Here is a 14004-nt window from a genome sequence, read left to right as displayed (position 1 = left end):
ACCACTACGCTACCCTACTATTACTTTACTCTACCACTACTCTACCACTAATTTTACACTACTCTACATCTACTCTACCATTACTATACTACTACTCTACTCTACCACTACTCTACTATATCACTATAACTACTCTACAACTACTCATTCTCTACTCTACCACTACTCAACCTCTACTCTACCACTACTCTACCTCTACTATACCTCTACTCTACCACTACTCAACCACTACTATACCTCTACTCTACTCTACCACTACTCTACTACTACTCTACTCTACCACTATTCCACTCTACCACTACTCTACTCTACCACTACTATACCACTACTCTACTCTACCGCTACTCTACCCTTACTCTTCCACTATTATAATATACCGCTTGTCTACCACTAATCTACACTACCCCTACTCTACCACTACTCTACCACTCCTCTACTCTAGAACTACTATACCACTACTCTACCACTACTCTACAACTACTCTACCACTATTCTACTCTACCACTACTCTACCACTCCTCTACTCTAGAACTACTATACCACTACTCTACCACTACTCTACAACTACTCTACCCCTAGACTACTCTACCACTACTCTACTCTACCTCTACAATACAACTACTCTAACACTACTCTACTCTACCTCTACAATACAACTACTCTGCCACTACTCTACCACTACTCTACCACTACTCTCACACACACTGCAACTAACGTCACACACACTGCAACTAACATCACACACACTTCAACTAACATCACACACACACTTCAACGTGGATAACTGATTTGATTTAGTAGTCAGGTAATTCAGTCTTTTTTCCCACCCAACTTTTAAACCTAAATTCACGAGGAATCAACATTAGTTGACAATCAACCAAATGTCAATGTAAACTAGAAGTTGAACTGACGCCTGTGCCCATTGGAACACACTGAGACCTGTGTAAGGCTAGTGCCTCGGTCTATGTTTAATATGTACCATAGTGTAACACTAACCACCACAGTCAAGGATCAACCAATAAGCAGGACACACCTGACTTGACACACAGATTGTGGTGGTGCTGTCTACAACAGATTATATACATTTGGGGACATCTATCCTGTTTTTAACTCAATTGACAACATAATGAAAATGGCTTATTTGACTAAACCCTCCACATGTATTCTGTGTGTGGGGATGATATCCTAATTGGCCTAATATCCCAGTTAGACCCAGCCAGGGCAGGTAAAGCACAGTGAATGTGTCCAAATGTGTCTCTAGGGTGCCCCCAACATCCTCAGGTTGGTACTGCAGGAGGTCGCTTAAATTACATATTCAATGAAACCTACGCTGCAGAACAAAAGACATTTGTTCTTGCACCATACAACAACAACAAAAAACATTTAAAGTACTGTGATCAAAATTCAAAAGAGGCACTCGCACATCCAAGCTATCTTGTTGCAGGTACATGGTAACAGAGAGATATAACTTAGCTGAAAAGAGAAACCAGCACACTGCTCTTGCTTGTATCACTGTTGTATATTATGGGAAGAGAAATCTAAGTACTGTGATCAGGTCATGAGCGATAGGGAGATTTTTTTCCAAAGTGTGTTTTGATTGAATCTGACCATATCAAAAGTATATTTGTCAAAATGCTCAGGACACAGCGTAGGGTACACAGTATAATAAGTATTTGCACGCATCATAGGCAACAGGTGTGTCTGTGTAAAACCAATGTTTCAGTGGTGGGATGACAAACACCTGATAGAAGGACACGCTGGAGAACGTGGAGAGGATAGGAGTCATGGCAACAGATCAAGCTGCTCCTGGAACACACCATGGCTGCATCCCAAATGGCACCCTATTCCCTACATAGTGCACTACTTTTGACCAGAGTTGGCACCCTATTCCCTACATAGTGCACTACTTTTGAACAGGGCTAACACATGGGGAACACATCCACCTCACATGTCCCTCGGGATATAGGCCTGCTAGCCCTCTATGTGAGAGGGCCAGGGGACGACTGGTCAACAGGGCCACGGGGACGCCTGGTCAACAGGGCCACGGGGACGCCTGGTCAACAGGGCCAGGGGACGACTGGTCAACAGGGCCAGGGGACGACTGGTCAACAGGGCCAGGGAACGACTGGTCAACAAGGCCAGGGGACGACTGGTCAACAGGGCCAGGGGACGACTGGTCAACAGGGCCAGGGAACGACTGGTCAACAAGGCCAGGGTACGACTGGTCAACAGGGCCAGGGGACGACTGGTCAACAGGGCCAGGGAACGACTGGTCAACAGGGCCAGGGGACGACTGGTCAACAGGGCCAGGGGACGACTGGTCAACAGGGCCAGGGGACGACTGGTCAACTGGGCCAATATACAATGTTAATACAATGCTTGTTTTCCTGCTACAGTAAATGGTTGGAGTATTCCTAGTACAGTAAATGGTTAGAGTATTCCTGCTACAGTAAATGGTTAGAATATTCCTGCTACAGTAAATGGTTAGAGTATTCCTGCTACAGTAAATGGTTAGAGTATTCCTGCTTTAGTAAATGGTTGAAGTATTCCTGCAACAGTAAATGGTTAGAGTATTCCTGCTACAGTAAATGGTTAGAGTATTCCTGCTACAGTAAATGGTTAGAGTATTCCTGCTACAGTAAATGGTTAGAGTATTCCTGCTACAGTAAATGGTTAGAGTATTCCTGCTACAGTAAATGGTTAGAGTATTCCTGCTACAGTAAATGGTTAGAGTATTCCTGCTACAGTAAATGGTTAGAGTATTCCTGCTTTAGTAAATGGTTGAAGTATTCCTGCAACAGTAAATGGTTAGAGTATTCCTGCTACAGTAAATGGTTAGAGTATTCCTGCTACAGTAAATGGTTAGAGTATTCCTGCAACAGTAAATGGTTAGAGTATTCCTGCTACAGTAAATGGTTGAAGTATTCCTGCTACAGTAAACTGTATTAATGTATTTGAACCAGTGACCTTTCGGTTACAGGCCCAATGCTCTAACCGCTCGGATACCTGTCGACCCAATGATGATGGTGATATTGTTAACGAGGAGGAGGATAATGATGGTGATATTGTTGATGAGGAGGAGGATGATGGTGATATTGTTAACGAGGAGGAGGATGATGATGGGGATATTGTTGATGAGGAGGATGATGATGGTGATATTGTTGATGAGGAGGATGATGATGGTGATATTGTTAACGAGGAGGAGGATGATGATGGGGATATTGTTAACGAGGAGGATGATGATGGTGATATTGTTAACGAGGAGGAGGATGATTGTGATATTGTTGACGAGGAGGATGATGATGGTGATATTGTTGACGAGGAGGATGATGGGGATATTGTTGACGAGGAGGATGATGATGGTGATATTGTTGACGAGGAGGATGATGATGGTGATATTGTTGACGAGGAGGATGATGATGGTGATATTGTTGACAAGGAGGATGATGATGATGGTGATATTGTTGACGAGGAGGATGATGATGGTGATATTGTTGACGAGGAGGAGGATGATGATGATGATATTGTTGACGAGGAGGAGGATGATGATGGTGATATTGTTAACGAGGAGGAGGATGATGATGATGATATTGTCGACGAGGAGGAGGATGATGATGGTGATATTGTTGACGAGGAGGATGATGGGGATATTGTTGACGAGGAGGATGATGATAGTGATATTGTTGACGAGGAGGAGGATGATGGTGATATTGTTGAGGAGGAGGAGGATGATGGTGATATTGTTGAGGAGGAGGAGGATGATGGTGATATTGTTGAGGAAGAGGAGGATGATGATAGTGATATTGTTGACGAGGAGGATGATGATAGTGATATTGTTGACGAGGAGGAGGATGATGGTGATATTGTTGATGAGGAGGAGGATGATGATGGTGATTTTGTTGACGAGGAGGAGGATGATGGTGATATTGTTAACCAGGAGGAGGATGATGATGGTGATATTGTTGACGAGGAGGAGGATGATGATGGTGATATTGTTAACCAGGAGGAGGATGATGATGGTGATATTGTTAACCAGGAGGAGGATGATGATGGTGATATTGTTGACGAGGAGGAGGATGATGGTGATATTGTTGAGGAGGAGGATGATGGTGATATTGTTGAGGAGGAGGAGGATGATGGTGATATTGTTGAGGAGGAGGATGATGGTGATATTGTTGACGAGGAGGAGGATGATGATGGTGATATTGTTAACCAGGAGGAGGATGATGATGGTGATATTGTTGACGAGTAGGATGATGATAGTGATATTGTTGACGAGGAGGAGGATGATGGTGATATTGTTGAGGAGGAGGATGATGGTGATATTGTTGAGGAGGAGGAGGATGATGGTGATATTGTTGACGAGGAGGATGATGATAGTGATATTGTTGACGAGGAGGAGGATGATGGTGATATTGTTGAGGAGGAGGATGATGGTGATATTGTTGAGGAGGAGGAGGATGATGGTGATATTGTTGATGAGGAGGATGATGATGGTGATATTGTTGACGAGGAGGAGGATGATGGTGATATTGTTAACCAGGAGGAGGATGATGATGGTGATATTGTTGACGAGGAGGAGGATGATGATGGTGATATTGTTAACCAGGAGGAGGATGATGATGGTGATATTGTTAACCAGGAGGAGGATGATGATGGTGATATTGTTGACGAGGAGGATGATGATGGTGATATTGTTAACCAGGAGGAGGATGATGATGGTGATATTGTTGAGGAGGAGGAGGATGATGGTGATATTGTTGTTGAGGAGGAGGATGATGATGATATTGTTGACGAGGAGGATGATGATGGAGATATTGTTGACAAGGAGGAGGATGATGATGATATTGTTGACGAGGAGGATGATGATGGTGATATTGTTAACCAGGAGGAGGATGATGATGGTGATATTGTTGACGAGGAGGAGGATGATGGTGATATTGTTGAGGAGGAGGATGATGGTGATATTGTTGACGAGGAGGATGATGATGGTGATATTGTTAACCAGGAGGAGGATGATGATGGTGATATTGTTGACGAGGAAGAGGATGATGGTGATATTGTTAACCAGGAGGAGGATGATGATGGTGATATTGTTGAGGAGGAGGAGGATGATGGTGATATTGTTGAGGAGGAGGAGGATGATGGTGATATTGTTGAGGAGGAGGATGATGGTGATATTGTTGAGGAGGAGGATGATGGTGATATTGTTGAGGAGGAGGATGATGGTGATATTGTTGAGGAGGAGGAGGATGATGGTGATATTGTTAACCAGGAGGAGGATGATGATGGTGATATTGTTGAGGAGGAGGAGGATGATGGTGATATTGTTAACCAGGAGGAGGAGGATGATGGTGATATTGTTGAGGAGGAGGAGGATGATGGTGATATTGTTGACGAGGAGGAGGATGATGGTGATGGTGATATTGTTAACCAGGAGGAGGAGGATGATGGTGATATTGTTGAGGAGGAGGAGGATGATGGTGATATTGTTGACGAGGAGGATGATGATAGTGATATTGTTGAGGAGGAGGAGGATGATGGTGATATTGTTGAGGAGGAGGATGATGGTGATATTGTTGAGGAGGAGGAGGAGGATGATGATATTGTTGAGGAGGATGATGATGATGATGATGGTGATATTGTTGACGAGGAGGATGATGATGATGTCATTAATAAAGATGTTCTTTCTCTAGGTAAAGGACAGACTCCTCAAGTAACCATGACTACAGGAAACAGTATCGTGTCTAAACCAGCCACCACTGCTATGGTGAGTCCCTCAATATCTATCCATCTACCAACCCATCCCCTTCTATCTATCTCTCTATCTATCTCTATCTGGGGAAAGGGAGACACCTAGTTAGTGGTACAACTGAATGTATTCAACTGAAATGTGTCTTCTACATTTAACCCAACCCCTCTGAATCAGAGGTGGGGGGGGCTGCAACTCGGCATCCACGTCATCAGAGCCCGGGGAACAGTCGTTGTTGGGAGTTAATTAACCGCCTTGCTCAAGGGCAGAACGACCTATTTTTACACCTTGTCGGGCTCAGGGATTTAAACCAGCGACCTTTTGGATACTGGCCCAAAGCTCTTATTAACCGCTAGGCTACCTGCTGCCCCAAATAATATGTGACATTCTGTAAGGGGATCATTCACTTCACTATACACACGGACATTAACAGACATAATACATGATACCGGTTATCATTCCCATCACCATATTCCCTGACAGCAAAAGGGAAAAAGTATTCTGTGATTCTGATAACATTTAGTAGAATTTAACAAACAAAGCATCCAATTCGGGAAAGTTGTATTTCTGGTCAGAATGCTGGTGAGTTACCGTCGCTTTTTCTTGAAAAAAATGTTATATATAATTTTTTTTTGGAACAGCCATCACTGTTATTCCTAAAAACACACTAATGACTGATCTAGGAACAGATTAAAGACCAACAGAGTAATGACTGATCTAGGAACAGATTAAAGACCAACAGAGTAATGACTGATCTAGGAACAGATTAAAGACCAGCAGAGTAATGTCTGGTCTAGGAACAGATTAAAGACCAACAGAGTAAAGACGGGTCTAGGAACAGATTAAAGACCAACAGAGTAATGACTGGTCTAGGAACAGATTAAAGACCAACAGAGTAATGACTGATTAGCTATTTACACTGGTGCCAAAACCCTCCCCTGCTCCTACCTCACTCATCCTCCCCTGCCTCTACCTCACTCCTCCTCCCCTGCCTCTACCCCACTCCTCCTCCCCTGCCTCTACCCCACTCCTCCTCCCTTGACTCTACCTCACTCCTCCTCCCCTGCCTCTACCTCACTCCTCCTCCCCTGCCTCTACCTCACTCCTCCTCCCCTGCCTCTACCTCACTCCTCCTCCCCTGCCTCTACCTCACTCATCCTCCCCTGCCTCTACCTCACTCCTCCTCCCCTGCTTCTACCTCACTCCTCCCCTGCCTCTACCTCACTCCTCCCCTGCCTCTACCTCACTCCTCCTCCCCTGCCTCTACCTCACTCATCCTCCCCTGCCTCTACCTCACTCCTCCTCCCCTGCCTCTACCTCACTCCTCCTATCCTGCCTCTAACTCACTCCTCCTCCCCTACCTCTACCTCACTCCTCCCCTGCCTCTACCTCACATCTCCTCCCCTGCCTCTAACTCACTCCTCCTCCCCTGCCTCTAACTCACTCCTCCTCCCCTGCCTCTACCTCACTCCTCCTCCCCTGCCTCTACCTCACTCCTCCTCCCCTGCCTCTACCTCACTCCTCCTCCCCTGCCTCTACCTCACTCATCCTCCCCTGCCTCTAACTCACTCCTCCCCTGCCTCTAACTCACTCCTCCTCCCCTGCCTCTAACTCACTCCTCCTCCCCTGCCTCTACCTCACTCATCCTCCCCTGCCTCTACCTCACTCATCCTCCCCTGCCTCTAACTCACTCCTCCCCTGCCTCTACCTCACTCTTCCTCCCCTGCCTCTACCCCACTCCTCCTCCCTTGACTCTACCTCACTCCTCCTCCCCTGCCTCTACCTCACTCCTCCTCCCCTGCCTCTACCTCACTCCTCCTCCCCTGCCTCTACCTCACTCCTCCTCCCCTGCCTCTACCTCACTCATCCTCCCCTGCCTCTACCTCACTCCTCCTCCCCTGCTTCTACCTCACTCCTCCCCTGCCTCTACCTCACTCCTCCCCTGCCTCTACCTCACTCCTCCTCCCCTGCCTCTACCTCACTCATCCTCCCCTGCCTCTACCTCACTCCTCCTCCCCTGCCTCTACCTCACTCCTCCTATCCTGCCTCTAACTCACTCCTCCTCCCCTACCTCTACCTCACTCCTCCCCTGCCTCTACCTCACATCTCCTCCCCTGCCTCTAACTCACTCCTCCTCCCCTGCCTCTAACTCACTCCTCCTCCCCTGCCTCTACCTCACTCCTCCTCCCCTGCCTCTACCTCACTCCTCCTCCCCTGCCTCTACCTCACTCCTCCTCCCCTGCCTCTACCTCACTCCTCCTCCCCTGCCTCTACCTCACTCCTCCTCCCCTGCCTCTACCTCACTCATCCTCCCCTGCCTCTAACTCACTCCTCCCCTGCCTCTAACTCACTCCTCCTCCCCTGCCTCTAACTCACTCCTCCTCCCCTGCCTCTACCTCACTCATCCTCCCCTGCCTCTACCTCACTCATCCTCCCCTGCCTCTAACTCACTCCTCCCCTGCCTCTACCTCACTCTTCCTCCCCTGCCTCTACCCCACTCCTCCTCCCTTGACTCTAACTCCCTCCTCCTCCCCTGCCTCTAACTCACTCCTCCTCCCCTGCCTCTAACTCACTCCTCCTCCCCTGCCTCTAACTCACTCCTCCTCCCCTGCCTCTACCTCACTCCTCCCCTGCCTCTACCTCACTCCTCCTCCCCTGCCTCTAACTCACTCCTCCTCCCCTGCCTCTACCTCACTCCTCCTCCCCTGCCTCTACCTCACTCCTCCTATCCTGCCTCTACCTCACTCCTCCTATCCTGCCTCTAACTCACTCCTCCTCCCCTGCCTCTACCTCACTCCTCCTCCCCTTCCTCTAACTCACTCCTCCTCCCCTTCCTCTAACTCACTCCTCCTCCCCTGCCTCTAACTCACTCATCCTCCCCTGCCTCTAACTCACTCCTCCTCCCCTGCCTCTAACTCACTCCTCCTCCCCTGCCTCTACCTCACTCCTCCTATCCTGCCTCTACCTCACTCCTCCTTCCTGCCTCTAACTCACTCCTCCTCCCCTACCTCTACCTCACTCCTCCCCTGCCTCTACCTACCTCACTCCTCCTCCCCTGCCTCTAACTCACTCCTCCAACTCACTCCTCCTCCCCTGCCTCTACCTCACTCCTCCTCCCCTGCCTCTACCTCACTCATCCTCCCCTGCCTCTAACTCACTCCTCCTCCCCTGCCTCTAACTCACTCCTCCTCCCCTGCCTCTAACTCCCTCCTCCTCCCCTTCCTCATTAAGAACAACTGCTTTTGCCATGACATAGACTGAACAGGTAAATCCAGGTGAAAGCTATGATCCATTATTGATGTCACTTGTTAAATCCACTTCAATCAGTGTAGATGAAGGATTTTTAAGCCTTGAGACAGTTGATACATTGATTGTGTGTGTGTGCCATTCAGAGGGTGAATGGGTGCCTTTGAATGATGTATGGCAGTAGGTGCCAGGCTCACAGGTTTGAGTCTGTCAAGAACTGCAACGCTGCTGGGTTTTTCACACCCAACAGTTTCCCGTGTGTTTCAAGAATGGTCCACCACCCAAAGGATATCTGGCTAACACACAAGCTATGTGTGTTAGCCAGATATCCTTCTGGCATGTGCCTGTCATCAATGTCTATTTTTTTTATATAAATAATTTCTACAGTAACCCTCCAAAAAGTTAATAATATATATTTTTAATTTCCACATGTACCAGGAAGCTAAGAAACAAACACTGAGCCTCCTAGTACATATGGAAATGTAAAAAAGTTTATGAATCAATTTCAGACCAAAAGCCTATTGCTTCTTAAGTAGTTATTTATTCATTTTAGTTCAGAAAAAGATCTCTCCACAGAAGCGACAACTAACAGGGATGGTTAAAATTGATTGACGTAGCAACATCAGGGAAACTGGGCGAAAGGGGAAGTGGTGCTTCAAATAAGCAGTTCTACAACATCTTTAATTGAGCCTGTCGTACTCCTAACCCTAACCCCAACGCTAACCCTAACCCTACTCCTAACCCTAACCCTACTCCTAACCCTAACCCTACTCCTACTCCTAACCCTAACCCCTAATCCTAACCCCTAACTCTAACCCCAACCCCCAGCCTCAACACGGAAAGTGATCAACTGTGTAGGAAGCTCCGGGGACAAGTCGTCTGGATACTGGAAAGACAACAAATTGGCAGATGCAACAGATTTATCATATTTAGCAACAACAGTTCATGAGGGCTCAAACAAAACAAAAAAAAGATTTCGTTCATACTGGTGAACCGGCGTTTGAGTTGTGTTGTTTGCGAAATCAACCGTCCCTTATCTCCGGTATATCTTGGCATGCGTCATTCAAGACTTCGTCTAAATTGTGTGCAGCGCGATGGACATCTAATGCACAATGTGTCAGGAAAGACTGTCTGGGATGTCAATACTAGGCCTACAGGCCGTGGTGAAAACATGTGCACACAAAATAGCAAGGTGAGGCAGGAGCAAACTGTAGCTACTATAGCCATCTACGTAGAAAACAAGAGAGAGACAAGCAGTAGCATACTGTAGCTACTATAGGCATCTACGTAGGAAACAAGGGAGAGACAAGCAGTAGCATACTGTAGCTACTATAGCCATCTATGTAGAAAACAAGAGAGAGACTAGCAGTAGCATACTGTAGCTACTATAGCCATCTACGTAGAAAACAAGAGAGAGACAAGCAGTAGCATACTGTAGCTACTATAGCCATCTACGTAGGAAACAAGGGAGAGACTAGCAGTAGCATACTGTAGCTACTATAGCCATCTACGTAGAAAACAAGAGAGAGACAAGCAGTAGCATACTGTAGCTACTATAGCCATCTACGTAGGAAACAAGGGAGAGACAAGCAGTAGCATACTGTAGCTACTATAGCCATCTATGTAGAAAACAAGAGAGAGACTAGCAGTAGCATACTGTAGCTACTATAGCCATCTACGTAGAAAACAAGAGAGAGACAAGCAGTAGCATACTGTAGCTACTATAGCCATCTACGTAGGAAACAAGGGAGAGACTAGCAGTAGCATACTGTAGCTACTATAGCCATCTACGTAGAAAACAAGAGAGAGACAAGCAGTAGCATACTGTAGCTACTATAGCCATCTACGTAGGAAACAAGGGAGAGACAAGCAGTAGCATACTGTAGCTACTATAGCCATCTATGTAGAAAACAAGAGAGAGACTAGCAGTAGCATACTGTAGCTACTATAGACATCTACGTAGAAAACAAGAGAGAGACAAGCAGTAGCATACTGTAGCTACTATAGCCATCTACATAGGAAACAAGAGAGAGACAAGCAGTAGCATACTGTAGCCCTCTACATAGAAAACAAGAGAGAGACAAGCAGTAGCATACTGTAGCTACTATAGCCATCTACGTAGGAAACAAGGGAGAGACAAGCAGTAGCATACTATAGCCCTCTACATAGGAAACAAGAGAGAGACTAGCAGTAGCATACTGTAGCTACTATAGCCCTCTACATAGGAAACAAGAGAGAGACTAGCAGTAGCATACTATAGCCCTCTACATAGGAAACAAGAGAGAGACTAGCAGTAGCATACTATAGCCCTCTACATAGAAAACAAGAGAGAGACTAGCAGTAGCATACTGTAGCTACTATAGCCATCTACATAGAAAACAAGAGAGAGACTAGCAGTAGCATACTGTAGCTACTATAGCCCTCTACATAGGAAACAAGAGAGAGACTAGCAGTAGCATACTATAGCCCTCTACATAGGAAACAAGACAGAGACAAGCAGTAGCATACTATAGCCCTCTACGTAGGAAACAAGAGAGAGACAAGCAGTAGCATACTATAGCCCTCTACGTAGAAAACGAGAGAGAGACAAGCAGTAGCATACTATAGCTACTATAGCCCTCTATGTAGAAAACAAGAGAGAGACTAGCAGTAGCATACTATAGCCCTCTATGTAGAAAACAAGACAGAGACTAGCAGTAGCATACTGTAGCTACTATAGCCTTCTATGTAGAAAACAAGAGAGACACTAGCAGTAGCATACTGTAGCCCTCTACATAGGAAACAAGAGAGAGACAAGCAGTAGCATACTGTAGCTACTATAGCAGTCTACGTAGAAAACAAGAGAGAGACTAGCAGTAGCATACTATAGCTACTATAGCCCTCTACGTAGAAAACAAGAGAGAGACTAGCAGTAGCATACTGTAGCCCTCTACATAGAAAACAAGAGAGAGACTAGCAGTAGCATACTATAGCTACTATAGCCCTCTACATAGGAAACAAGAGAGAGACAAGCAGTAGCATACTGTAGCCCTCTACATAGGAAACAAGAGAGAGACAAGCAGTAGCATACTATAGCCCTCTACATAGAAAACACGAGAGAGACAAGCAGTAGCATACTGTAGCTACTATAGCCCTCTACATAGGAAACAAGAGAGAGACTAGCAGTAGCATACTGTAGCTACTATAGCCCTCTACATAGGAAACAAGAGAGAGACTAGCAGTAGCATACTATAGCCCTCTACATAGAAAACAAGAGAGAGACTAGCAGTAGCATACTGTAGCTACTATAGCCCTCTACATAGGAAACAAGAGAGAGACTAGCAGTAGCATACTATAGCCCTCTACATAGGAAACAAGACAGAGACAAGCAGTAGCATACTATAGCCCTCTACGTAGGAAACAAGAGAGAGACAAGCAGTAGCATACTATAGCCCTCTACATAGAAAACACGAGAGAGACAAGCAGTAGCATACTGTAGCTACTATAGCCCTCTACATAGGAAACAAGAGAGAGACTAGCAGTAGCATACTATAGCTACTATAGCCCTCTATGTAGTGTCACACCTGCTCCAGCTTCCCCTCTCTGTTGCACGAGGGCGCCAGGCTGCCCATCATTACGTACACCGGTCACCATCATTACACGCATCAGTGCTTCATTGGACTCACCTGGACTCCTTGACTTTGTTGATTTCCCCATCTATATCTGTCTGTTCCTCAGTTTGATCCCGTGTCAGCTTTATTGTCGTTTTATTCCCTCCCCCCTCCAGACGCTGTTCTTGTTTTGTTTGATTTTCTTTTTTCCTTTACACGTTCGCTCCCTGTACTTGTTTCTCATCTCCAGCGTCGGTCCTTAACTGTAGAAAACAAGAGAGAGACAAGCAGACACAGAGAAAGAGAGAGAAAAAGACAGACACAGAGAGAGAGAGATGCAGCAAGGAATACTTCAGTATAATTGTTAGGCTATTTGATGTGTAATTTGGATTACAAGTTTATAAATAGCAGCTTAATGCTGTATATAGCTATAGGTAGTAGGCTACACTGCATAATGAAATAATCCCTAGTAAACTAGTGATTTGAGGGTGGACTGGCTGTATTATTTGACATTAATAGACTGGTTTCACACACGACAACTTTCTATCCAAGCTGGGAGAGAGTGCAGCGATGGCTCATGTCATGCAGGTTTAGGTAGGCTATTAGTTGATTTGAATTTCTAACTTGAATTACTGAACAAGTAATTACGTTATTGCCACTAGCCAGAAGTCTAAATGTCAGCAGTACGAAACCATATATACTGTAGCTTCGGGAAATGTTAGGCTTAACATGAAACCATTATGACCAAATACGCCTACCGATAAACATTTATACCAAAGAAAATCAAATCAACAGATGTCACAAAGTGCTTATACAGAAACCCCCAGCCTGAAACCCCAAACAGCAAGCAATGCAGATGTAGAAGCACTAGCTAAAGCAAAGCTATAGGCTACATGCCCACCGTTAGCACGCGCTCCAGCAGGTATATTTCACTGGTCACCCCCAAAGCCAATTCCTCGTTCGGCCGCCTTTCCTTCCAGTTCTCTGCTGCCAATGACTGGAACGAACTGCAAAAATCACTGAAGCTGGAGACTCATATCTCCCTCACTAGCTTTAAGCACCAGCTGTCAGAGCAGCTCAAAGATCACTGCACCTGTACATAGCCCATCTGTCAATAGCCCATCCAACTACCTCATCCCCATACTGTTATTTATTTGATTTATTTTGCTCCTTTGCACCCCAGTATCTCTTCTTGCACATTCATCATCTGCACATCTATCACTCCAGTGGTTAATTGCTAAATTGTAATTATTTCGCCACTATGGCCTATTTATTGCCTATTTAGGCAGCCTCATAGACATGTCGCAATATCAGCACCATGGACAGGGACCGGAAGTCTATTCTTTGTGAGTGTCTGCTTGGCTGACGCATTCAATTTTTATTTTAGGGAGTAGGGTTGGGGGGGGGCGAGCTCCA

The 14004-nt window shown here is 45.9% G+C and overlaps 1 protein-coding gene across 3 annotated transcripts in view; it reads left to right on the top strand.

The window, feature by feature from the left end:
- The window catches only part of LOC129810602 (A-kinase anchor protein 2), a 239817-nt gene that overhangs the window by 141058 nt on the left and 84755 nt on the right, over window positions 1–14004 (top strand). For all 3 annotated transcript variants that reach the window (XM_055861305.1, XM_055861297.1, XM_055861290.1), the window contains one exon: window positions 5697–5770. In XM_055861305.1, the coding sequence (XP_055717280.1) occupies window positions 5697–5770 (74 nt within the window). The remainder of the gene's footprint in view (window positions 1–5696; window positions 5771–14004) is intronic.

The sequence above is a fragment of the Salvelinus fontinalis genome, chromosome 2 (genome assembly GCF_029448725.1).
Source record: "Salvelinus fontinalis isolate EN_2023a chromosome 2, ASM2944872v1, whole genome shotgun sequence".
In the NCBI taxonomy this organism is placed as follows: domain Eukaryota; kingdom Metazoa; phylum Chordata; class Actinopteri; order Salmoniformes; family Salmonidae; genus Salvelinus; species Salvelinus fontinalis.
This window is presented reverse-complemented; position numbering and strand designations above follow the sequence as displayed.